At 37.8% G+C, this 26,704-nt stretch overlaps 1 protein-coding gene across 6 annotated transcripts in view; it reads left to right on the top strand.

Moving 5' to 3' along the window:
- PPP1R12A (protein phosphatase 1 regulatory subunit 12A) overlaps positions 1-26,704 on the top strand; it is a 166,306-nt gene that overhangs the window by 53,236 nt on the left and 86,366 nt on the right. For all 6 annotated transcript variants that reach the window (XM_024257404.3, XM_024257406.3, XM_024257405.2 and 3 more), the window contains exon 2: positions 8,789-8,919. In XM_024257404.3, the coding sequence (XP_024113172.2) occupies positions 8,789-8,919 (131 nt within the window). The remainder of the gene's footprint in view (positions 1-8,788; positions 8,920-26,704) is intronic.

Below are 26,704 nucleotides of genomic sequence, written 5' to 3'. Positions count from 1 at the left end.
TTCCAGTAGAAGGCTGCCTTGTCTACAGTGAAACGCTATTGTTTAGTTGTAGCCACCTTCATCAGTGATTTTAGCCGCATCTTCCAAATGCAGCTTCTCCATCAGCACTTGCTGCTTCACCTTGCACTTGTATGATTTGGAGATTGCTTCTTACCTTAAACCTCATGAATCAACTTCCTGTTAGCTTCAGACTTTTCTTCTCCAGCTTCCTCACCTCTCTTGGGCTTCATAGAGTTGAAGAGAGTTGGGGCCTTACTCTGGATTAGGCTTTGGCTTAAGGGAATGTTGCAGCTAGTTTGACCTGTCCAGGTCACTAACACTTTCTCCATGTCCGCAGTAAGGCTGCTTTGCTTTCTTACCATTTGTGTGTTCACTGGAGTAGCACTTTTAATTTCCTTCAAGAACTTTTCCTTTGCATTAACAACTTGGCTTTTTGGCACAAGAGGCCTAGCTTTTGGCCTACCTTGGCTTTCAGCATACCTTTCTCACCAAGCTTAATCATTTCTAGCTTTTGATTTAAAATGAGAGACACATGACTCTTCCTTTCATTTGAGTACTTAGAGGTGATTGTAGGGTTATTCATTGGTCTAATTTTAATATTGTTATTTCTAAGGGAATAGGGAGGCCTCAGGAAAGGGAGAGAGATGGGGAACTGCCGGTTTGTGGAGTGGTCAGAGCATACATATAACATTTATCAATTAAGTTCACCATCTTCTATGAATATGGTTCATGGCGCCCCAAAACAATTGAAATAGTAACATCACAGATCACTGATCACAAATCACCATAACAGATCTAGTAATAATGAAAAAGTTTAAAATATTGTGAGAATTACCAAAATGTGACACAGACATGAAGTAAGCACATGTTTAGAAAAGTGGCACCAATACACTTGCCTGACACGGGGTTGCCACAAACCTTCAAATTTTAAACAAACAAACAAAAAATGCAGTATCCACGAGGCACAATAAAACTAGGTATGCCGATATCTGCGGTTGTTTAGTTCAGGCTCTTTCCTCTTCTTATTGCTTCTATGATCTTTCTGAAATACTGATCTGACCATGTCACCCCTCTTCCTAAAAACTCGAAATAAGCTTTTTCAAGCATCATCTTGAAATTCTAAAGTGTTTTTTTCTACTTTCTCCTACTGCTTACTTGAGCCACTGTTACTGATGGGAACATAGCAGATTCTGTTCGTGTGTTGAAGTAAAAAGAGGTTGAAAATCATCTGCAGTACAACTACAGTCTTTGCATTATATTCAGATCTTTTACCACTTAGCCTTATCCTGTTTTGTAACTTACAGATAGTGTCTACCACTGGTCGACTTACTGTTTGTTTATTCCATGAACTTTTAAAATCAGCAGTGTCTTTGCTCAGTGAGGTTCCTGCCAGTTGGTTTGGTACTTGAACTCTTTCTTATATAATCTTCAAAACTATGCCCAAATATGTAGGGACCCGTATGGACCCTCTTAGTCACAAAAAGATCTCTTTATGTCCTCAGTGATATTTTAGTACTTTCTACCCACTGCTATTATGGCCCTTATGTGATCATTGTTATTTATGGACTATCCAACTATATTTTAATGTGATCTTTTCATACGATCTTGGCATATATACTTTTTAGTATATATAATATGAAGAATAGCTAAGAGGAATTAGTGATATTTAGCCGTAAACAGAGAATATGCTAGAATTCTTGGGGAAAAAATGTTTTCAGAGTATTTAGAGGTTATCAGTTAAAAGAAGGATTGCATTTGGTATGTGGAGCTTGAGGAGGCAAGGCATGGAAGTTAAAGGAATACGTATTTTAAGTGATACATAGTAGTCTCAAATGGTAGCCTGCTTTTTTTTAACTTTTTAACTTGAGGTATAATTTACATTGGTAAAGTATACAACTCTGAAGTATACAATTAAGTGAAATTTCACATATGTATATCTCTATGTAAAAATCACCCCAACAAAGATAGGGACATTTCCAACTGTCCGGAAAGCCCCCTTAGGTCCCTCCTGTCATTCTCCCACAGATTTAACCCTGGTTCTGAGTCTTATCACCAGATCTTATTTTATCTGGAAACCTGCAGTATGTATCCTTTTGTACCTGCCTTCTTTACTCATTTATGTATTTCATTCATGTTGTTGAAGATAGCAGTATTTTGTTCTTTTAGTTCAATGTTCTTTTTTTTTTTAAATCAATTTATAGGATTCTGTTACATGAATAGGATCTCCCTTCCTACACCTCACCCCACCGTGTATATTTATCCATTCCACATAACTTTAGTGGATGCTATTAGATAGTTTTCTGAAGTGGTTGTGTGAATTTCATACTTTGACCAGCAATTTGGTTGTTTTCTTTTTTTTTTTTTAGATAGTCTTGCTCTGTTGCTCAGGCTTGGAGCTCAGTAGCGTGATCTTGGCTCACTGCAGCCTCCGCCTCCTAGGTTCAAGCGATTCTCATGCTTCAGCCTCTCAAGTAGCATGTGCCACCGTGCCTGGCTAATTTTTGTATTTTTAGTAGAGACGGGGTTTTGCCGTGTTGGCCAGGCTGGTCTTGAACTCCTGACCTCAAGTGATCTGCCTACCTCAGACTCCCAAAGTGTTGGGATTATGGGCATGAGCTGCCACACCCAGCCTTGGTTGTTTTTCCACGTTACCATTTAATGCTTTTTATGTGAGAAATAACTTCTTGAATTTTTTTCTTCAAACACTGTCTATTCATTGTAGACATTTTGAAAATAAAGGAAAAATTAAGGAAGAAAATAAAAGTGGGTCTCACAACCATTATTTTTAACCTTCAGGATGTATTCTTTTAGTCTTGTGTGAATTTTTTTTAGTAAAGTTGATATGTTTTGGCTGTGTTCCCACCCAACTCTCATCTTGAATTGTAGTTCCCATAATCCCCATGTGCTGTGGGAGGGGCCCAGTGGGAGGTAATTGAATGAATCGTGGGGGCAGTTACCCCCATGCTGCTGTTCTCATGATAGTGAGTGAGTCCTCACAAGATCTGATGGTTTTATAAGGGACTTTGCCTGTTTTGCTTGGTGCTTCTCCTTGCCACCGCCATGTGAAGGAGGAGGTGTTTGCTTCTCCTTCCACCATGATGGTAAGTTTCCTGAGGCCACCCCAGCTGTGTGGAACTGTGAGTCAATTAAACCTCTTTCCTTTATAAATTACTCAGTCTCTGGTATGTCTTTATTAGCAGCATAAGAACGGACTAATATAAAACTTTAAATCATATTAGGCATTAAAAAACAATACATTGTGTGTTTTCTCCTATATTCTTTTATCCTTTTCCATTTCCATATTTGCATCCTTTTTAAAAAAAACTTGCTATACCACCTTGAAAACACCTGATCTCATCTCATTTAGGAAGCTAAGCAGGGTTGGATCTGGTTAGTACTTGAATGGGAGACTACTAGGAATACCAATTGCATTTGGTATGTGGAACTGGAGGAGGCAAGGTATAGAAGTTAAAGGAATACGTATTTTAAGTGGTACATAGTAGTCTCAAATGGTAGCCTGTTTTTTTTTTAACTTTTTAACTTGAGGTATAATTTACATTGGTAAAGTATACAACTCTTAAGTATACAATTCAGTGAAATTTCACGTATGTGTATCCCTATGTAAAAATCACCCCAACAAAGATTTGTAGTTTTGTAGTGCTATAGGCTTAAAAAAAAAAAAAAAAAAAAAAACCTTCTTAATATATTGTGGGCATTTCCCCATATTCTTTTATAAAGAATCATTTTTTATTTGCTTGTTGATATTTTTCAATTTAAAAGAATAATCATATTTGTATTACATATAATTATCAAGTAGGGATTTATATTTTTATACTGAGGATAAAAATCAGGGTACAGTTTTGGAGCCTATGGGATTTAAAAGAGGTTGAGAAAAAAAGGTGAATAGAATTTAATGAGTATCAGCCGGGTGTGGTGGCTCACACCTGTGATCCCAGCACTTTGGGAAGCCAAGGTGAGTGGATCACTTGAGGTCAGGAGTTTGAGACCAGCCAGGCCAGTATGTTGAAACCCCATTTCTACTAAAAATACAAGAATTAGCCAGGCATGGTGGCACACACCTTTAGTTCCAGCTACCCAGGAGGCTGATGCAAGAGGATCAGTTGAACCCAGGAGGCGGAGGTTGCATTGAGCCGAGATCACGCTACTGCACTCCAGCCTGGGCGACAGAGCAAGACTTTGTCTGAAAAGAGAAAGAATTTAATCAGTATGATTTCTCAAGGAAAGTGAATGATTATGCAAGTCACAGTAAGTCACTCTCTTATCTCAGCATTCTATAAACTACTTTCTAATACAATACACTTTTTATGTTTTTTCGTCATTAAATAGCTGTGATTCTCAAACCTCTTTCTTTTAACCACTAACTTATGAAAAATAGTTCTTTTCTTGAGCAATATCTGTATCAACGTTGCCTATGTATTCTTTTATCGTCTCTTATATGTAAGATATGTTCTAGGCACTTTGGAAAACTGCCGTCAGCTTGCTTATAACTTGTTCTAAAGGGAAGATACATAATAATTTTAAATATGGTAGGGAATTTTTATGATAAATACCCCCTCACACTTCTTCCCTCCACTTGAAATATGAAGACACCAACATCCAAAAAGATTAAATTACTTGTTCACAGCCACAAAATTTGTGACAGAGCCAGAACTAGAACCTAAAACCAAAAGCTGTGATTCCCTCTCAATGCTTTTACACTTTTTTTTTTTCTGAGATGGAGTCTTGCTCTGTCGCCCAGGCTGGAGTGCAGTGGCATGATCTCGGCTCACTGCAACCTCTGCCTCCCGGGGTCAAGCGGTTCTCCTGTCTCAGTCTCCCCAGTAGCTGGGACTACAGGTGTGTGCCACCATGCCTGGCTAGTTTTTTGTATTTTTAGTAGAGACAGGGTTTCACCATGTTTCCCAGGATGGTCTTGATCTCCTGATCTCATGATCCACCTGCCTCAGCCTCCCGCTTTAAAACTTTTTAGGTACACTGTATAGTGCTTTTCTTGATAGAAACTTTGTCATTTTCTTCCTTAGAGAAATGCTGCTAAAAGCATTTCTGTTGTTTCTATGGTAGTTAAGGAAAATTTATTTCATTTATACAAGTAATACTTAGCCCCTAGAATGCGTGATATCCTGTTGCAGGTGAGAAATGTGTTGATAATCTAGGAACATCTGTGGAAAGCAGTGTGTTAAGTGTGGAAAAAGCTTAGTTTCTGGAACCTGAGCATCTCTGTGAGATTCCCAGCCCTATCATTTCCTGTCTGTGTGACTTATTCAAGCTACTTAATCTCTTTGAATCTTAGCTTCCTCCTACATTCATTAATTCACTTATTGAGCCCAAGAACTCAAGGTATTGTGGAAGCAGCCGAATTCTGCATGTCAAGAACTGTGCATGGTATTGAGGATGCAGCAGAATTCCTGCTCCCAGTAAACGCTCATGCTGGGAGTGGGGTAAACAGATAGTGAATAAATAAGCAAAGTATATATAGTATGTTGTAATAAACGGTATGGAGAAAAATACTCAGGATATAAAATGGTAGGGAGGGGGTTGTAATTTTAGTATGCTGTCCAAGAAAGGCAATACCAAAAAGGTGAGAGTTGAGCAAAGACTTCATTTATGAAATGGGGATACAGTCATATCTTATTTATGCATTGCTTGTGTATAATGCTGATCCATTATATCTCATCAGCCAGCCCCAAACTGCTCTTTCTTAGGTTGAAGTGGCATTTAAGAAGCTCTTTTGTTTTCTCCATGAGTTATAGTCTGACATTAATATCCTTTTTTGTTGTTGATGTGTTTTCAGTGCTAGAAAATAGTTTTTTTCCCCACATATGAACAAACAGGAACTTCCTTTGGTGGTTAAGTACTGTCTTGGTATTTAAGCCTCTTTTAAGGGGATGGGTAGATAAAGGTAATGGTCTATGTGTAGCAAAATGTATTAGAACCACTTTTTAAATAGGCACATCAATTTTTGTTACTTTCAACAGCTACTTAAAATATCCTTCCGGATTCTTAATAAACTTGGGCATTTTATACATTTAAATGAGTAGCACATGAATTTTCCAACAAAGATCTTTTGGCAATAAACCAAAGATGACAGTGTGTAAATTAATATGTCTACTGATCAGTTTATTAGAAACACTTTTAGAGTACAGAGATAATAGTTATCAGCCCACATACTCCTAGTTGTGTATTAGTTGTTTATCATAGATAGGAAATAGGAACTAATTAGTTCGTTTACTGAGTTTTACCCACATTAGAAAAAAAAAGGCCACTTGCCCTCTGGGCAAATAGTGGCTTTGTGTGAATTAGGAGGGAAAAACCCTTCACCAAGTTAAAGGCTCCTTGAATGGATTTCATCCCACCTTCCCAATCCCCCAAGTCAAATACATGGCACAGACTTTACATTCTTGGGCAGGGGTCCTGGTAATACACGGGGATTGCATCTCAGGAGGGACAATATGATGATTATTATGAATAGTGCCAATTCCAGAAAACCTCCCCAGGGTAAATGGAGTGTGTTTATGAATACAACCTATCTCATAGGACAGGTATAAAGTACTTATATTCACATACAGATATATCCCTAATCTGAAAATTATGGAGTTTACATTCTAGTAGAGGTAGAACATAGGTATAAATAAGAAAATTATGGCTATTGATATTATTGATAATGTGATAGAGTACTAGGAATTACTTTAAAAGGATGTCCAGGAGGGCCTTCCTGAAGAAGAAACATCTGCATTGAGATTTGTTTGATGAGAAGGAATCAGCATGCTTAGATCTGGGGGCACAGCATTCCTGACAGTGAGAACTGCAAGAACAAAGGCTCTGAGGTACCTGGTCAAGGGATAGTAAGGTCCCTATTACGGCTGGAACAGAGTGATTTTAGGAACAGTTGTGGGGAACAATGGGTACCTTGGAGTGGGTTTTTGTGAGAATAATGTATGTAAATCATAGATAAGGCACCTCTCATACTACCTGGCACAAAGCAAGCATTTGATAAAAGTTCCCTTCTTATTTACTTTAGGGCTGTAGTTCTCAAATTTTTTTTTATTTTAGGACTTCTTTATACTCTTAAGAATTATTGAATATTCCAATGAGCTTTTGTTTCTGTAGGTTATATGTATTAATATTTATAGTCTTAGAGTTTAAAACCAGGGATTTAAAATACTATTAATTCATTTAAAAATAACATGATTTACCCCTGTTACCAAATGACATTTTTTAATTAAAATAACTAATTCATTTTTTCTTGGTTGTATGTATTAATATTTAGTCTTAGAGTTTAAAACTGAGGATTTAAAACACTATTTAAAAATAATAGCGATTTACCCATGTTACCAAATAACATTTTTTAATTAAAATAACTAATTCATTTTTTCTTGAAAGTTTATCATTGGCAACAAATATACTGTTAATTGCTTTTCTTTTTTTTTTTTTTTTTTTTTTTGGAGATGGAGTCTTGCTCTGTTGCCCACGCTGGAGGGCAATGGAGCGATCTTGGCTCACTGCAACCTCTGCCTCGTGGGTTCAGGCAGTTCTCCTGCCTCAGCCTCCTGAGTAGCTGGGACTAGGCGTGCTCCACCATGCCTGGCTAATTTTTGTACTTTTAGTAGAGATGGGGTTTCACCATGTTGGCCAGGATGATCTTGAACTCCTGACCTCAGGTGATCTGCCCGCCTTGGCCTCCCAAAGTGCTGGGATTACAGGCGTGAGCCACTGCGCCTGGCGTTAATTGCTTTTCTTGAAGTGACAGACTCATTTTGTTCATTTGCAAGAAAAGATCTCCCCAAAATCAGTTAGACTAACTAATTTGTCATTTAAGTAGACATAATGTTGCATGGAAAAGTGGCTAAGTCAGCTTGCATCTCAGTGTCACAAGTGCTTTTCATCAAGACAACCATCATACTTGGAAGAGGTGCTTTAACATACACTTCCCATCTTGTTCCAGAGAATATAAAAAAGACCTGTATACAAGGGCCAAGATTTAATACGTACTGCTTTGTCAAAGACATGTATGAGTAAAAATTGCTGCCCCCCAACCACCACTTTTTTTGGAGACAGGGTCTCACTGTGTTGCCCAGGTTGGAGTGCAGTGGTGTGATCATAGTTCATTGCAGCCTTGAACTCAAACTCAAGCAATCCTCCTGCCTCAGCCTCCCAAGTAGATGGGATTACAAGCATGAGCCACTGTGCTTAGCAATGTTTTTTTTTTTTTTTAATTATGAGTACAAAGTGGTGGAAACAGTGACTGTTAATAGAGGCGAGTGTTTTTTGGCCATTGCCATTATTTGTGCTAAAGCACATGCAGTTTTACAGCTGGTACTTTTATACCATCACATGTACATGTCAACAAAGTAAAAAAGGGAAATGACATCTTAGTTTTATCTTGAAAACAGTTTTGCCCTAATCAACTCCCTAAAAGAAGGTACTCCCCCTTCCCCCAGCAGACAACATTTTTGGGAACCACTGCTATAGAGACTATTATTAGTACTTAATTATAATGTCTTCATTTTAATAGGTACTTGTTATCCAAATTGGGTTGCCATAAAAAGTCTAGGCACATACGCTACTGTTGTATGTGTACCTAAGCAAGGACCCTTACAATTTAGTGTCATTAGCATATTTGATAGAGTATAGTCAAGATAGCAGCAGATTTATTTACAGAGAATATTTGTATTATAAAAGCTACAAAGTAGGAATTTTATTCTATTGATGTATTATTTGGAGTGTTAATTCGTGTTTTTTCCAATCTTGCTTTCTGTTTTGTTTTTAGGCTTGCATTGATGACAATGTTGATATGGTGAAGTTTCTGGTAGAAAATGGAGCAAATATTAATCAACCTGATAATGAAGGCTGGATACCACTACATGCAGCAGCTTCCTGTGGATATCTTGATATTGCAGAGTAAGCCAGTTCTGTGTTTTAATTTTATTCTAATACTGTTTGACAGACCTGAGTGTTTATTGAAATGATAAAGATAAATGAGTGAACTCTAATGTTACTTTAATTCATGAAAATTATTCTTTCCAAGAAAGAAAATAAGTGGTTATTGGGAATCCATATATTCTCAGAATCAGATCTTCTTTTTGTCTCCCCACCCTCTTTGGCCTTTGGTACTTTGTATTAACATTAGTAATTGTACACATTCTCTGTCTCCATCTTTTTTCTTTTGAGTACAGCTAGAGCATTGTCAAATGATTGAGGGTTAATACTTAGCAGTCTAACTCATTCCTTTATAATCATAAATTTGGCAGCTGGGTTACATTGCTATAGGGAGAATATCATACATAGTTCTCCAGTGAGCCTGTTTACTTAGTTTTTCTGAAGATTGTCTTTTTTAAAAAATACATTTTTTAGAAAATTCAATGAGAAATAGTCATTGTATTCTCTACTACCTTTAATGTGTGGGTACATACTAAGAACATGTGATTTTTTTTAAAGCATTTAACAATGGAAGTACAGATATCTTGAAAAATAATTTTTTCATTAAATTATTTTTCTTATTACTATCTATCCACACAGTAAACAGTTTTGTTGTCTCTCTGCTCATATATGAAAGCTTATCAATGAATAAATATTGAATATGGGAATTCTACTCTGTAAATATCTTAGTAAGCCTTCATAGTTTTATCTCTGTACATTTTGCTTTTTTTCCCCATTTGTGCTGGAGATACAGTATCTCAATTTTAAGGCAGAAACTGTATGGTGAAATGAAAAGTACTCCGGCCTGGGAACGATAAGGTCTGAATTACGCGAATTTTACTACTGACTCTGCCACTAACTATACGACATCTTTCCATAATTTGTTTCCTCTTTCTGAGCCGTGATTTCTTTGTATATAAACTGAGGAAGTCTTTTTCCCATTGCAAAACAGCAGTGGTTGTTCAAACCTAACAATCGTGATTCTCAAGTTCTTTACTTCCTTTTTGGACTTTTCCCGCTCAATCTCAAGTTCTTTACTTCCTTTTTGGACTTTTCCTGCTCAACAGAAGACTTAGATCTCTTCATAGAAAAAAAAACAGATAATTGTGCATTTATCTTTAACTATACTTAATCATTAGGCTCTGTAGTTAATTGATATGGAATATGAATGCCTCCTCAATCACTATCAAGGAGTATAACCTTGGCAAGTTGTTTAACTTTTCTAGGCTTTGGTTTTCTCCTCTATAAAGTAGTATTTCCTAGGTTTGTTGTGAGGATTAACTGCAGTAATTCATCAAACGTAGGACCTGGCTCATAGGAAATAGTACATATTAACTTTTGACCATTACCTTTTGTACCTACACTGGGAAAATGAAAACTCAACCTCTTTCTTCAGATGTTTAATTCTTATGTTTCCTTTTTGTATTCATGTTTCTGAGTTTGAAAAGACAATATTAATTGTCTTGAATAATTTCTTTGCATAGACTTGATTAGGTCACAGACCTATTGTGTCAGTTGGAATGCTTTTAGCTGCAAGTAATAGAATACCCAATTTAAAATGACCTAAAGAATAATGGTACTTGTTATACAGGGTAAAATATCATTTAGAGGAAGAACATTTAGGTTTATTAAGCCAGTCAGTGATGTCAGCAAGGACCTGGGATCTTTCAGTTTTTTCTTCTGAATTTCCCCAAAATGGACTTTATTCTTAGCCTTCTCCCCTCTTGGTTACAAGATGATTGCCACAACTCTAGAATTGTGTTTTACATATCCATATCCAAAAGCAAATAAAAAAAATGGATTGCAAGTAGAAAATATCCTCTCTGTATTCTGTGTACATCAAAGAGGAAAACCTTTCCCAGAGAGCCCTCCAGTTGCTGAAGACATCCCATAATGGGACTTCTTTTGGCCTGGTCCTGGTCATTTGTCCATGTTGTAGCTAGGAAAAGTAAATATCTTGGCATATTCAGCTTTTACATGCTAGTATATAAGAAGTATGAGGAAGGATAAGCAGTTTGTTGCAGTTGCTAATGTTATCAGTAGGGTGACTATTTTCAGTTTTTGGAGGGTGGGATATGGAATATATGCTTTACAGGACTTGTGCAAACAAAAGTGACCTTTTTTGGCCAAGGTTGACTATAGTTGCTAATCTAATTACTTTAGTTTGAATTTATGACTGTGCTATAAACTATGGAGTTTCCTTGAACCAGATTAAAATTAGAAGAATAAGTTTTCCTTTTTCTTCTTTCTGCCACATGAGATTCTTTTTTAAAATAATGACTGTTTTTATAAAAGGCAGTTTAACTCTAGCATATACTGGATGATCTGTTAAGGTGATGATAGCCCAAAATCCTTCCGAATGCTCAGTTATTTTATCAGCATAATCTCTTTTAGCAGGTTGGGCATGGTGGCTCATGCCTGTAATCCCAGCACTTTGGGAGGCCTCGCTTGAGCTCAGGAGTCGAGACCAGCCTGGGCAACATGACAAAACCCTATGTCTACAAAACATACAAAAAAATTAGCCAGGCACAATGATGTGTCCCAACTACTCTGGAGGCTAAGGCAGCAGAATTGCTTGAGCCTGGGAGGCAGAGGTTGCAGTGAGCTGAGATAGCACCATTGCACTTATGCCTAGGTGACAAGAGTGAAACCCTTTTTCAAAAAAAGAAAAAAATACATTAAAAACACCTCTTTCAGCAGTTAATTTCACTAATGATTAAGTGAAATTAATGAAACCCTAGTTTTCTTGGGTATAGAAAAATAATAGTCTGGTGGCCTAATTGATAGGATGAAGATAGTCCACAGATCAGTGTTTTATAGGCATGAAAGAAAGCACTTACAATAATAATAATGGAGACAATAGTTATAAACCAGGGGATAGGAAACTGGGGCCTATGGTCACTGTGGTAACTGAAGTATTTTGGAGTTAAATTTGTTGCAAATCCTAGTTCTGCCATTCACTAGCTTTGTGTGCTTGACCAATCTACTTAGTCTCAGTAATTTAAGATTATTTATAAAATTGGAAAGATCTAGTTTCTTCCTAAGTCTTTTTTCTCATATTGCATTCCACCTCACATTTTTCAGTCTGTCAATACTGGACTACTTTTAGTTCCTTAACATTCCCTACTGGTTTACATCAGTGTGTCTTTCTTTGTAATAGTTTATTTGCCTGCTGTTGAATTACTTGAGCTAAGCTTCTACCAGACTCTCAAGATGCGGTTTGTATAAGGGTCATTTCTTCCAGGAAGCATTTCTGATGTTCTTGGCAAATTCATCATCATCTCTAACACATCAGTTGTTTGTTTATATGCTTCTTTACTAACTGCATTTATGCACAGAATAGAAGTAATTCATCCCTATTGATATGTGCAGTTAAGCCTAGATTAGTTTACTCTGAGGATTTGAGGATGATTAGGATACATTGAGTTCTAAATTTTTAACCTCTGTTGGAAATAGTAGAACAAAGAATGTCAGATTACAGTTTCATTTCTAGGCATTTAACAATTTTACATTTGGTCTGTAGCGTAATAGAAGCCAAGTGAATAGGTAGATGAATGATGGCTCTTCATACAGTGGCTCAATTATCTCACCTTTTCACCAAAATAATTACCCTCAACTTTTGCTCATTCTTAACAAGGTAGAAGTCCTAGGGTGAACTAAAAATAGAGGTTGTTTAGTAATGTCCTTTCTCCAGAATGGAATGGAGGACAAATAGGTGAGTTTGTGGAGCCTGATTTTATGCTCAGCATATGCATTGTTTTAATAAATACTCACTGCCTTGAGTTTTTCATTCTTAAGAATATTATTACTTTGATTAACATGTTTTAAAAATTACGCAGTCAATAAATATTTAAGCACCTACTGTATATATCAGGTCAGATACTAAAATGTATGCATTAACATCATTCTTTTCCTTTGGGGTGCTGAATCAGTATTATGGGCAGAATAGTGTCACCCAAAATTCTTAGTTGAAACCCTAACCTCCAGTACTTCAGAATGTGACTCTATTTGGAGAAGGGGCCTTTAAAGGGATGATTAAGTTAAAATGAGGCTGATGGAGTTGTTTCTCATCCAGTCTGGCTGGTTTTCTTATAAGAGGAAGACATTTGGACAAAAAGAGACACCAGGGCCCCTCTCATAGAGAGGAAAGAAACCATGTGAAGAAACAGGAAGGCGGCCATCTACCAACCAAGGAGAGAGGCCTAAGAAGAAACCAAAGCTGCTGACACATTGATATTGGACTTCTAGGCACCAGAACTGTGAGAAAATAATATTTCTATTGTTTAAGCCACCCAGTGTGTGGCATTTTATTATGGTAGTTCTAGCAAACTAATATAAGCAGTATAAACTTTCCACTATCACATCAAGGCATACTCTTCCTTAAAAATTACAGTGTTAGTGTCATTGGCTATGGATCAAAAATAAAATGGAACAGTATGACTTTGGACATACTAGAAAAGGCAAATGATTTTAGAGCCCAAGAACCATGTATGCAATTTATTGTTCCAATCTTGAATTATCAATTCGTTATACATCTGTGGCATAAATTATAATTGAATTACTGTGTGCAAAGCATTGAAAACCAAGTTCTCTGACTGAAGAAATAATTAGATGAAAACATAGGAACTATACAATGGTAACATTTTAATTGTCATTCTTTTTTATTTATTAGTTGGAATATTTTTGTAAAATAAACTTTCTCACCTCTACTACTTGGTTACCCTTTGTATTAGTCCATTCTCACGCTGTTGTAAAAAACTGCCCAAGACTGGGTAATTTATAAAGGAACAAGGTTTAATTGACTCACAGTTCCACAGGGCTGGGGAGGCCTCAGGAAACTTACAATCATGGTGGAAGGGGAAGCAAACACATTCTTCTTCACATGGCGGCAGAAAGGAGAAGTGCCAAGCAAAGGGGGAAAAGCCCTTTATAAAATCATCAGACCTCATGAGAACTCACTCACTGTCATAAGAACAGAAGCATAGGGGTAACCACCCCCATGATTCAGTTACCTCCCTCTGGGTTCCTCCTACAACACGTGGGGATTATGGAAACTACAATTCAAGATGAGATTTGGGTAAGGACACAGCCAAACCATATTACCTCAGTACAATTTTTATAGGGGAGACAGAATATATTCTTTATTATTTCTCCTTATGTACTGGCTTTTTAAATAATGAATTTCCTTGCTATCTACCTTCAGTAGGGACTAATTTTTTTTTCTAGTTTAAGTAATATTAGGAGCTCATGCATTTGAACATATTTTCTATTTTATTTTATTTGTATTATACTTTAAGTTCTGGGTTACATGTGCAGAACGTACAGTTTTGTTACATAGGAATACAGATGCCATGATGGTGTGCCGCACCCATCAACCCGCCACCTACATTAGGTATTTCTCCTAATGTTATCCTTCCCCTGACCCCCGACCCCCCACAGACGCTGGTGTGTGATGTTCCCATCCCTGTGTCCATGTGTTCTTGTTGTTCAACTCCATCTTATGAGTGAGAACATGTGGTGTTTGGTTTTCTGATCTTGTGATAGTTTGCAGAGAATGATAGTTTCCAGCTTCATCCATGTCCCTGAAAGGACATGAACTCATCCTTTTTTATGGCTGCACAATATTCCATGGTGTATATGTGCCACATTTTCTTAATCCAATCTATCATTGATGGGCATTTTGGTTGGTTGCAAGTGTTTTCTATTGTGAATAGTGCTGCAATAAATATATGTGTACCTGTGTCTTTATTGCAGGATGATTTATAATCCTTTGGGTATCTACCCAGTAATGAGATTGCTGGGTCAAATGATATTTCTGGTTCTAGATCCTTGAGGAATCGCCACACTGTCTTCCATAATGGTTGAACTAATTTACACTCCCACCAACAGTGTAAAAGCATTCCTATTTTTCCACAACCTCTCCAGCATCTGTTGTTTCCTAACTTTTTAATGATCGCCATTCTAACTGGCGTGAGATGGTATCTCATTGTGATTTTGATTTGCATTTATCTAATGACCAGTGATGATGAGCATTTTTTCATATGTCTGTTGGCTGCATAAATGTCTTCTTTTGAGAAGTGGCTGTTCATATCCTTTGCCCATTTTTTGATGGGGTTGTTTGCTTTTTTCTTGTAAATTTGTTTAAGTTCTTTGTAGATTCTGGGTATTAGCGCTTTGTCAGATGGATAGATTGCAAAAATTTTCTCCCATTCTGTAGGTTGTCTTGTTTACTCTGATGATAGTTTCTTTTGCTGTGCAGAATATCTTTAGTTTAATTAGATCCCATTTGTCAGTTTTGGCTTTTGTTGCCATTGCTTTTGGTGTTTTAGTCATGAAGTCCTTGCCCATGCCTATGTCGTGAATGGTATTGCCCAGGTTTTCTTCTAGAATTTTAATGGTTTTAGGTCTTATGTTTAAGTATTTGATCCATCTTGAGTTGATTTTTGTATAAGTTGTAAAGAAGGGGTCTAGTTTCAGTTTTCTGCATATGGCTAGCCAGTTTTCCCAACACCATTTATTAAATAGGGAATCTTTCTCCCCATTGCTTGTGTGTATCAGGTTTGTCAAAGATCAGATGTTGATAGATGTGTGGTGTTATCTCTGAGGCCTCTGTTCTTTTCCATTGGTCTGTATATCTGTTTTGGTACCAGTACCATGCGGTTTTGGTTACTGTAGCCTTCTAGTAAAGTTTGAAGTCAGGTAGTGTGATGCTTCCAGCTTTGTTCTTCTTGCTCAGGATTGTCTTGGCTATGCCGGCTCTTTTTTGGTTCCATATGAAGTTTAAAGTAGTTTTTTTCAATTCTGTGAAGAAAGTCAGGGGTAGCTTGATGGGGGTAGCATTAAATCTATAAATTACTTTGGGTAGTAAGGCCATTTTCATGATATTGATTCTTTCTGTCCATGAGCATGGAATGTTTTTCCATTTGTTTGTGTCCTCTCTTATTTCCTTGAGCAGTAGTTTGTAGTTCTCCTTGAAGAGGTCCTTCACATCTCTTATCAGTTGTATTCCTAGGTATTTTATTCTCTTAGTAGCAATTGTGAATGAGAGTTCACTGGCTCTCCGTCTGTTTTGGGATATAGGGATGCTTGTGATTTTTGTACATTGATTTTGTATCCTGAGAATTTGCTGAAGTCGCTTATCAGTTTAAGGAGATTTTGGGCTGAGACGATGCGGTTTTGTAAATATACAATCTTATCATCTGTAAACAGAGACAATTTGACTTCCTCTCTTCCTATTTGAATACGTTTTATTGCTTTCTCTTGCCTGATTGCCCTGGCCAGAACTTCCAATACTGTGTTGAAAAGGAGTGATGACAGAGGAGATCCTTGTCTTGTGCCGGTTTTCAAATGGAATGCTTCTAGTTTTTGCCCATTCAATATGATATTGGCTGTGGGTTTGTCATAAATAGGTTTTACTATTTTGAGATACGTTCCATCGATACCTAGTTTATTGAGAGTTTTTAGCATGAAAGGCTGTTGAATTTTATCGAAGGCCTTTTCTGCATCTATTGAGATAATCATGTGGTTTTTGTTGTTGGTTCTGTTTATGTGATGGATTACGTTTATTAATTTGCGTATGTTGAACCAGCCTTGCATCCCAGGGCTGAAGCCGACTTGATCGTGGTGGATAAGCTTTTTGATGTGCTGCTGGATTCGGTTTGCCAGGATTTTATTGAGGATTTTCACATCGATGTTCATCAGGAATGTTGGCCTAAAATTCTCTTTTTTTGTTGTGTCTCTGCCAGGCTTTGGTATCAGGATGATGCTGGACTCATAAAATGAGTTAGGGAGGATTTTCTCTTTTTCTGTTGATCAGAATAGTTTCAGAAGGAATGGTACCAGCTCCTCTTTGTAGCTCTGGTAGAATTCGGCTGTGAATCCATCTGGTCATGGACTTTTTGTGGTTGGTAGGCTATTGCATCAATTTCAGAACCTGTTATTGTCCTGTTCAGAGATTGAACTTCTTCCTAGTTTAATCTTGGGAGGGTGTATGTGTCGAGGAATTAATCCATTTCTTCTAGATTTTCTAGTTTATTTGCATAGAAGTGTTTATAGTATTCTCTGATGGTAGTTTGTATTTCTATGGGATTGGTGGTGATAACCACTTCATCATTTTTTATTGTGTCTATTGGATTCTTCTCTCTTTACTTTATTAGTCTTGCTAGCTGTCTATCTATTTTGTTGATCTTTTTAAAAAGCCATTGTTTTTTTGAAGGTTTTTTTTTTCTGTCTCTGTCTTCTTCAGTTCTGCTCTGATCTTAGTTATTTCTTGTCTTCTGCTAGCTTTTGAATTTGTTTGCTCTTGTTTCTCTAGTTCTTTTAATTGTGATGTTAGGGTGTCAATTTCAGATCACTCCTGCTTTCTCTTGTGGGCATTTAGTGCTATAAATTTCCCTCTATACACTGCTTTAAATGTGTCCTAGAGATTCTGGTACGTTGTGTCTTTGTTCTCATTGGTTTCAAAGAACATCTTTATTTCTGCCTTCATTTCGTTATTTACCCAGTAGTTACTCAGGAGCAGGTTGTTCAGTTTCCATGTAGTTGTGTGGTTTTGAGTGAGTTTCTTAATCCTGAGTTCTAATTTGATTGCACTGTGGTCTGAGAGACAGTTTGTTGTGATTTCTGTTCTTTTACATTTGCTGAGAAGTGTTTTACTTCCAATTATGTGGTCAGTTTTAGAATAAGGGCCATGTGGTGCCGAGAAGAATGTATATTCTGTTGATTTGGGGTGGAGAGTTCTGTAGATGTCTATTAGGTCTTCTTGGTCCAGAGCTGAGTTCCAGTCCTGGATATCCTTGTTAATTTTCTGTCTCGTTGATCCATTTAATATTGACAGTGGGGTGTTAAAGTCTCCCCTTATTATTGTGTGGAGGTCTAAGTCTCTTCATAGGTCTCTAAGAACTTGCTTTATGTATCTGGGTGCTCCTGTGTTGGGTGCATATATATTTAAGATAGTTAGCTCTTCTTGTTGAATTGACCCCTTTACCATTATGTAATGGCCTTCTTTGTCTCTTTTGATCTTTGTTGGTTTAAAGTCTGTTTTATCAGAGACCAGGATTGCAACCCCTGCTCTCTTTTTTTTTTTTTTTTTTTTTTTTGCTTTCAATTTGCTTGGTAGATCTTCCTCCATCCCTCTATTTTGAGCCTATGTGTGTCTTTGCACGTAAGATGGGTCTCCTGAATACAGCACACTAATTGGTCTTGAGTCTTTATCCAATTTGCCAGTCTGTGTCCTTTAATTGGGGTATTTAGCCCATTTACATTTAAGGTTAATATTGTTAGGTGTGAATTCGATCCTGTCATTATGATGCCAGCTGGTTATTTTGCCCGTTAATTTATGCAGTTTCTTCATAGTGTCAACGGTCTTTACAATTTGGCATGTTTTTGCAGTGGCTGGTACCAGTTGTTCCTTTCCATGTTTATAAAGTGCTTCCTTCAGGAACTCTTGTAAGGCAGGCCTGGTGGTGACAAAATCTCTCAGCATTTGCTTGTCTGTAAAGGATTTATTTCTCCTTCACTTATGAAGCTTAGTTTGGCTGGATATGAAATTCTGGGTTGAAAATTCTTTTCTTTAAGAATGTTGAATATTGGCCCCCACTCTCTTCTGGCTTGTAGGGTTTCTGCCAAGAGATCTGCTGTTAGTCTGATGGGCCTCCCTTTGTGGGTAACCCAGCCTTTCTCTCTGGCTGCCCTTAACATTTTTTCCTTCATTTCAACCTTGGTGAACCTGACAATTGTGTGTCTTGGGGTTGCTCTTCTCGAGGAGTATCTTTGTGGTGTTCTCTGTATTTCCTGAATTTGAATGTTGGCCTGCCTTACTAGATTGGGGACGTTCTCCTGGATAATATGCTGCAGAGTGTTTTCCAACTTGGTTCCATTCTCCCCGTCACTTTCAGGTATACCAATCAAACGTTGTTTTCATTTTTTCACATAGTCCCATATTTCTCGGAGGCTTTATTCGTTTCTTTTTACTGTTTTTTTCTGTAAACGTCTCTTTTTCCTTTATTTCATTAATTTGATCTTCCATCACTGATACCCTTTCTTCTGCTTGATCACATTGGCTATTGAAGCTTGTGTATGCTTCACGAAGTTCTCGTACTGTGGTTTTCAGCTCCATCAGGTCATTTAGCTCTTCTCTACACTGGTTATTCTAGCTAGTCATTTGTCTAACCTTTTTTCAAGGTTTTTAGCTTTCTTGCTATGGGTTAGAACATGCTCTTTTAGCTCGGAGAAGTTTGTTATTACCGACCTTCTGAAGCCGACTTCTGTCACCTTGTCGAACTCATTCTCTGTCCAGTTTTGTTCCCTTGCTGGTGAGGAGTTGTGTTCCTTTGGAGGAGTAGAGGTGCTCTGGTTTTTGGAATTTTCACCCTTTCTGCTCTGGTTTTTCCCCATCTTTGTGGTTTTATCTACCTTTGGTCTTTAACGTTGGTGACCTACAGATGGGGTTTTGGTGTGGATGTCCTTTTTGTTGATGTTGATACTAATCCTTTTTGTTTGTTAGTTTTCCTTCTAACAAGCCCCTCAAATGCAGGTCTCTTGGAGTTTGCTGGAGGTCCGCTCCAGACCCTGTTTGCCTGGGCATCACCAGTGGAGGCTGCAGAACAGCAAATATTGCTGCCTGGTCCTTCCTCTGGAAGCTTTGTCCCAGAAGGGCACCCCCCTGTATGAGGTGTCTGTTGGCTTCTACTGGGAGGTGTCTCCCAGCCAGGCTACACAGGGGTCAGGGACCCTGTTGAGGAGGCAGTCTGTCCGTTATCAGAGATTGAATGCTGTGCTAGGAGAACCACTGCTCTCTTCAGAGCTGTTAGGCAGGGACGTTTAAGTCTGAAGAAGCTGTCTGCTGCCTTTTGTTCCAATATGCCCTGCCCCCAGAGTGGATTCTAGAGAGTCAGTAGGCCTTGCTGAGCTCTGCCCAGTTCTAGCTTCCCTGACGCTTTGTTTACACTGTGAGCCTAGAACCACCTACTCAAGCCTCAGCAATGGCAGATGCCCGTTCCCCCCGCCAAGCTCCCGCATTGCAGGTCGATCTCAGACTGCTGTGCTAGCAGCGAGCAAGGGCGTGAGACCCACCGAGCCAAGCACGGGAGGGGATCTTTTGGTCTGCTGGTTGCAAAGACCTTGGGAAAAGTGCAGTATTTGGGCAGGTGTATACTGCTCCTCCAGGTACGGTCACTCACGGCTTCCCTTGGCTAGGAAAGGGAAATCCCACGACCCCTTGCGCTTCCCGGGTGAGGCGACACCCCACCCTGCTTCAGCTCGCCCTCTGCAGGCTGCACCCACTGTCCAACCAGTCCCGGTGAGATGAAGCAGGTACCTCAGTTGGAAATGCAGAAATCACCCGTCTTCTGCGTAGATCTTGCTGGGAGCTGCAGACCGGAACTGTTCCTATTTGGACATCTTGGAAGTGACTCCCATTTGAACATATTGATATGTTTCAGTCCATTGCAGCTATTATCCTTATCAGTTGGCAAATTGAACCATCTTTGGTCATTGAGAGGCTCTTGAAGTTGGCTTCCTAAGACCTTGGGACATGACCAAATTAAGTGGTCTTTAAAAGTTTCCTTACTGTCTGGTATTGCAAGATTTTCCAGACTAATCTTTTATATTCCTGCCCAAGGCCTGGAGTCCTCATTTCTCCAAGAAACGCTGTTCCTTAGGATGGCTACTGAGAGTGCTCATTGCTATTAGGTTGGTCATTGTTTCCAGGTCGAAATCAGCACCAAAGTGTTTTTTTCTTTAACTTCTTCTAACCTGTTTCACTGTCTTTCCTCTCATACATTGCTGGGAAGCACAGGATTAAAGTAACACGTAATTACTAATTTGCTTCATCATGTATTACACATACATTACACTGAGTATAATAATGCCACCACCACCACCACCAGTGTGATTACTGAAATCATTCAAAGTTTTGTTTTTGATGGTTTTGTTTTGTTGGCATTTCTTTTTGTCCTTAGTATATTCAACTTGGAATATACCATCAGGTTACTATGTGTTGAAATCACTTGAGTTTACTTTTTAAAATTTTAATTTTGTTTTATAATTTACGTAAAATACTAGTTCCAGTGGCAATACCTGCTCTACCATCATATTTCATCCCATACCCTATAAAAAATGTTTAAAAAACTAACTTCTAGTTTGCTAATAAAAGTATTATTTTTATTGAAATATTAACCCCCCATCTTTTGTAATAAATGATAGAATATCACACACGTATTTCTCCACTTTGCTTTTTTCACTTAACAGTCTACTCTGGAGATCACTATCTAGTGGAGTATAGAGATACTCGTCATTGTTCTTTTCAGTTGTAGTACTCCACTGTGTAGTATACATTATAGTTTATCGTTTATTTGGTGTGTCCCTCTTAATTGACCAATGAATGTTGGTTAATTGAATGACTATAATTTTAGTCTTAGTGTTGTCCCTTTTTTTTGTATTCTTGCAAGTTACAGGAATTTTTATGTTTATCTTTAAAATATTTTGTATATGAATAAGAAAATGTAATGATTAATTAACATTTTGGTTTCTGGTGTAATTATTTGGATATAATCTTTTCTGTTATTTAATTTTGTCACTACATTTGTTTTTTAGGCTTCCGCTACAAATACTTAAGGCATGCTTTTATCTTGAATAGCTTTAGTGTTCAGTTTTCCAATGTAAGAGGGAAATTAGCCCTATATTAGCCTAGCATTATATGGCTTCACAGTTCATGGAGTAGACTATTAATTGGTGCACTTAACACATTTTTCTTCTTGTTTAGAGTAATTTTATAGACATTGCTGTTGGAGATTTCATATCTTATTATAAAATGCTCATAGAATTTTGTTGGTTTGTTTGAGACAGCGTCTTGCTCTGTCGCCCAGGATGGAGTGCAGTGGGATGATAATAACACACCGCAGCCTGGACTTCCTGGGCTTAAGCAATCCTCCTGCCTCAGCAGGGGTAGCTAGGACTGTAGACTTGCACCACTGCTTCTAGCTAATTTTTTTATTTTTATTTTTTATTTTTGTAGAGACAGAGTCTCGCTGTGTTTTCCAGGGTGGTCTCAAACTCCTGACCTCAAGTGATCCTTCTGCTTCGGCCTCCTTAAGTGTTGGGATTATAGGAATCAACCATGAGGGCTGGCCCAGTGACATTTTCAGCATGGAAAAAAATTCATTAGCTTTGTCACTTGATCATTAAAGAATTAGCTATTTAAGGATATAACTTTGAAATATGTGTGGCGACTTACTTATGGCTTGGCTTTTCTTCTGCATTATAGCCTTTATTTTATAAACATCCAACAGAATCCTAAGATTTCTGTTGGCTCAGCTTTAAAATATGTCCAATATCTATTTCTCGTTACCTTTTTCCATCTCTCTTTGATCCTGAGCACTGTTGTTTTTCTTTTTTTCTTTTTCTTTTTTTTTTTTTAAAAGACAGAGTCTCACCCTTTTGCCCAGGCTGGAGTGCAGTGGCGCGATCTCGGCTCACCGCAGGCTCCACCTCCCGGGTTCATGCCATTCTCCTGCGTCTGCCTCCGAGTAGCTGGGACTACAGGCACGTGCCACCATGTCCAGCTGATTTTTTTTGTATTTTTAGTAGAGGCGGGATTTCACCATGTTAGCCAGGATGATCTCAATCTCCTGACCTTGTGATCTGCCCGCCTTGGCCTCCCACTGTTGTTTTTCACTGGAATTATTGCAGTTGCCTCCTTGTAGGCATAACTGTCATCTTTCCCACATCTATTTTTTTCACAGTAGCCGTAATGATTGTTTTAAATTATTTTGTGTTGTAGCCATAATGATCGTTTTAAATTATTTTGTGTTGGGTAACATGACAGTTTTATTGAAAGCCTATCAGTAGATTTATGCTGCATTCAGGGTAGAAGCCAGAGTTCTGGTGGCCTACAGAGGTATGCTTTGGTGCCTTGTCACCTCTCTGACTCCATCCTCCACTCTTTCCTAGGCTTTGTGCTAAACCTACACTGGTCCCTTGGTTGAGCCTTTAAACATCTTGCCTCATGGCCTTTCCATCTATTTGCTGGTTCCTCTGTCTGGAATTCAATAATGCTGTTATTTTTGGTGCTTTGAAAACAGAAATTTCAGGAATTTCAGAAATTCTTGCCAAATCTAAGAAAATAAACCTTACCTCCCCCCAGCAGGAAATATTATAGTATAGGAGTTAAGAGCTCAGGCTCAGGAGTTAGGCAACTCTGTTTAAATCTTAATTCTGTTAAGTAATTTCCATCAACTTTGAATGAATTACCAGCTTCCCTAAGCCTCCATTTCTTCATCCATAAAATGGAAATATTAATACTTGTACCTAATTTATAAGATTGTGAAGATTAAATGAGGTCATGTGTATAAGACACTTGGCACAATGTGTGGCAAGTATTTCTATTCAGTAAATATTAGCTGAATTAGTTGTTATTGTTTATAATATAATTTTTGGTTACCACTTTTCAGTGAAATATAGGTAAGCTCTTGGGTTTCCCAGATTATTTAACAAAGGAAACTATCATTTTGTCTCTTGGTTTTAGAGCAAACTTATCTAGAAGAGAGGAGCAGAGGAGAATGAAGTAGTAATTTGTCATATTTTCATTCATATGTTGTTATGTGGGCCATAGGAAAGTTGGCAAATCCATGAATTTCAATTTTATTATATATTTCTTGTCAAGAATACTTCATTAGTACAAAGCATATGTATTTTGATTAGAAGTCTTGGAGAAATTAAGATCTTAGGAAAATATTAAAATTTTATTTGGGGTATTTATGTCCTTGTATAATAATAATGAGATACATTTGCTAAAAGCTATAGATGTTCCCATATACATTCTTACTCGGTTTTTCATGGAAATTTATGGGAATGTTCACTGTTATTCCTATTTCACAATCAGAACTGAACTCTCATTCTTGAGACTTAAATTCTGATGGTATTTTTTCCATTATATCATAACTGATAGTAGCATTGGGCACTGTGAGATTTGAAAATGACTGCAACGTAGATTCTCATCTTCAGGCTTATAGATAGATATATGTGAAGTCAGTTAACTCTAATACTTGGTAGACTAAATGGACCAGTATATAAGGAACTCTGAGGAAGAAGTGCTTAATTCTACCTAGGCCAATTAAAGAAAGATTCTGGAGGAGGTAACATTTGTTTATTTTAAAGGATGAGCATAATTTTTGCCTCTGCGAGTTGGGAGCTGCCTGAGGAAAGTCATATCATTCACAAATGAGAAATAATATACGATAAAGTTCTTTTAACTGGCTACCACTGTATTTATACTTACCATTTCTTTGTTAAAACTTATTGACTGATATCCATATGCCTAAACATTGCAGCTAGTAGGCCACTTCTACTAAGCTCACAGTTCTGTTTCCAACAGTTGAATTGCAGACCTACCAAAAGTTATTTGTATGTGTTTTCTACCTGTTAATGCCTGTCATATGCAAAACCAGAATATCGTTGCTAAGATAACAAAGTTGAATACTTTGGAAAGACTCAATGGCAATGCCCTAAAAGGATGGTTGTTGTTTAATTAGATGGGGGTGAGACAACTCAAAGACTGAAAGAAAAAAAAAAACTAAAAGGATTTTCTACTCAAATTGCTTTGCAGTTGACTTCAAGTTTTTGGTTCACTCTAAAGACAGTTTGAAGTCTTAGATGACACATTACGGATATCATTTATGCAAGAAAGACAGCATGGATTTATAGTCATGAAGACATCATCCAAAGAAATAGACTAGTCTTCACTAAAGGATGGATAAATAAATATACATTTATGTCTTGTATGATTAAATTAATGCATTATTTATGCCTATGTGTTATATTTTTTGATTACCTATTTCAGTCAGCCTTTTTGGTTAACCAAACAAATACTGGTTCTGATTGCATTAAACAAAAGGGCCTTATTGGAGCCATAATTTCTTGGAGAGAAGGCATTAGTGGAATATGGAGAGGGTAGCAGATAAGACTGGGAAAGTGAGCTGGGGTTACAACGTAAAGGATTTGTATGCCAGGCTGAGTTTGTCCGTTGATGGTGATGCAGTTTTAGGGAAGTGATGACCTTTCAGACTGTATTTTGGAAGATTCTTGACAAATTAGAGAGGCTGGGCAAGAAAACTAGGGCAGTGGCAGTGAGACTGGAAGTAGAGCAGATCTGAAAGAAATTTGGAGAATAGAATTGATAAGTCTTGGTGTGATTTACTGGATCCAAGTACTAAGGTAGGAAGAAAAATCAAAGGTGGTGCTAATGATGATAAATAGCTAACATTTACCAAGTGCTTACTGGGTGTGTGTTTTTTTTACTGTTCTAAGTCCTTTAAGTAACATAATTTCAGTCATCCTAACAGTCACATAAAAATGTACTACTACCCACAGGTCCTTATGCATAAACCTCCAAAACTGCAAAAAATGAAAACATAAATTTTAAGTTTGTTGTAGGCACATTTGGCAACAGATGACCTGCACTGATGGGAGGCTATTTGTAGTCTTTATCTCACTTAACTGTAAATGTGTTTTTTGTTTTTTTTTTGCAGAAATAATTTTGTGTTTGGTTATGGAGTGCTGTCCCAGACCTGGTGGGAGTGTTACATAATCCATAATATTATCTTCCTAAAATATGAAAAACTTTTACTTTTCTTCTGCTGGTAGAAATGTAAATTAGATCAAGCCATTGTGGAAAGCAATTTGGTGATTTCTGAAAACCTTAAAACAATTACCATTTGACCCAGCAATCCCATTATTGGTTATATACCCAAAGGAAAATAAATTTGTATCGTAAAGATACATGCACATATATGTTCATCGCAGCACTATTCACAGTAACAAAGACATGGAATTTTCTGTTTGTTTTTCTCAGACCTCTTAGGGTGAAAAAAATACGAACAATTTTGAAATTTGGGTTTAGGCGAGAGATAATAGACCTGTATTAATAATTGTTATTTGGGGGCCAGGCGCGGTGGCTCACACGTGTAATCCCAGCACTTTGGGAGGCCGAGGCGGGCGGATCACGAAGTCAGGAGATCGAGGCCATCCTGGCTAACACGGTGAAACTCCGTCTCTAGTAAACATACAAAAAATTAGCTGGCGTGGTGGCGGGCGCCTGTAGTCCCAGCTACTCGGGAGGCTGAAGCAGGAGAATGGCGTGAACCCAGGAGGCGGAGCTTACAGTGAGTGGAGATCGCGCCACTGCACTCCAGCCTGGGTGACAGAGCAAGAGTCCATTTCAAAATAATAATAATAATAATAATAATAATAATAATAATAATAATAATAGTAATTGTTATTTGGCTAGGCACAATGGCCAACACCTATAATCCCAACACCTTGAGAGGCCTAGGTGGGAGGATTGCTTGAGGCCAAGAGTTATAGACCAGCTTCAGCAACCTAGCTACCCCATCTCTACCAACAACAACAAAAAAATCAGCTGGGCCTGGCAGTGCATTCCAGTAGGCCTAGTTACTTGGGAGGCTGAGGTGGGAGGATCGTTTGAGCCCAGGAGTTTGAGGCTGCAGTAAACTGTGATTGCACCTGTTCCCTTCAGCCTGAGCCACAGAATGAGACCTCATCTCTAAAATAAAAAAAAATTAAAAAAAAAAAATACAGATGAAGAGACTGAGTCATAGAGAGAAATCACACAAAATATGTGTCAGAGCTAGGGTTTGAACCTACACAGTCTTAACTTTTCAAATGTGCATTTTAGACACTACACTATTCTGCCTCTCTTTCTAGCCTTTGTCATTGGGAAAATGATATCATTAAACTTATTAAGGGATCT

The sequence above is a fragment of the Pongo abelii genome, chromosome 10 (genome assembly GCF_028885655.2).
Source record: "Pongo abelii isolate AG06213 chromosome 10, NHGRI_mPonAbe1-v2.0_pri, whole genome shotgun sequence".
Taxonomy (NCBI): domain Eukaryota; kingdom Metazoa; phylum Chordata; class Mammalia; order Primates; family Hominidae; genus Pongo; species Pongo abelii.
This window is presented reverse-complemented; position numbering and strand designations above follow the sequence as displayed.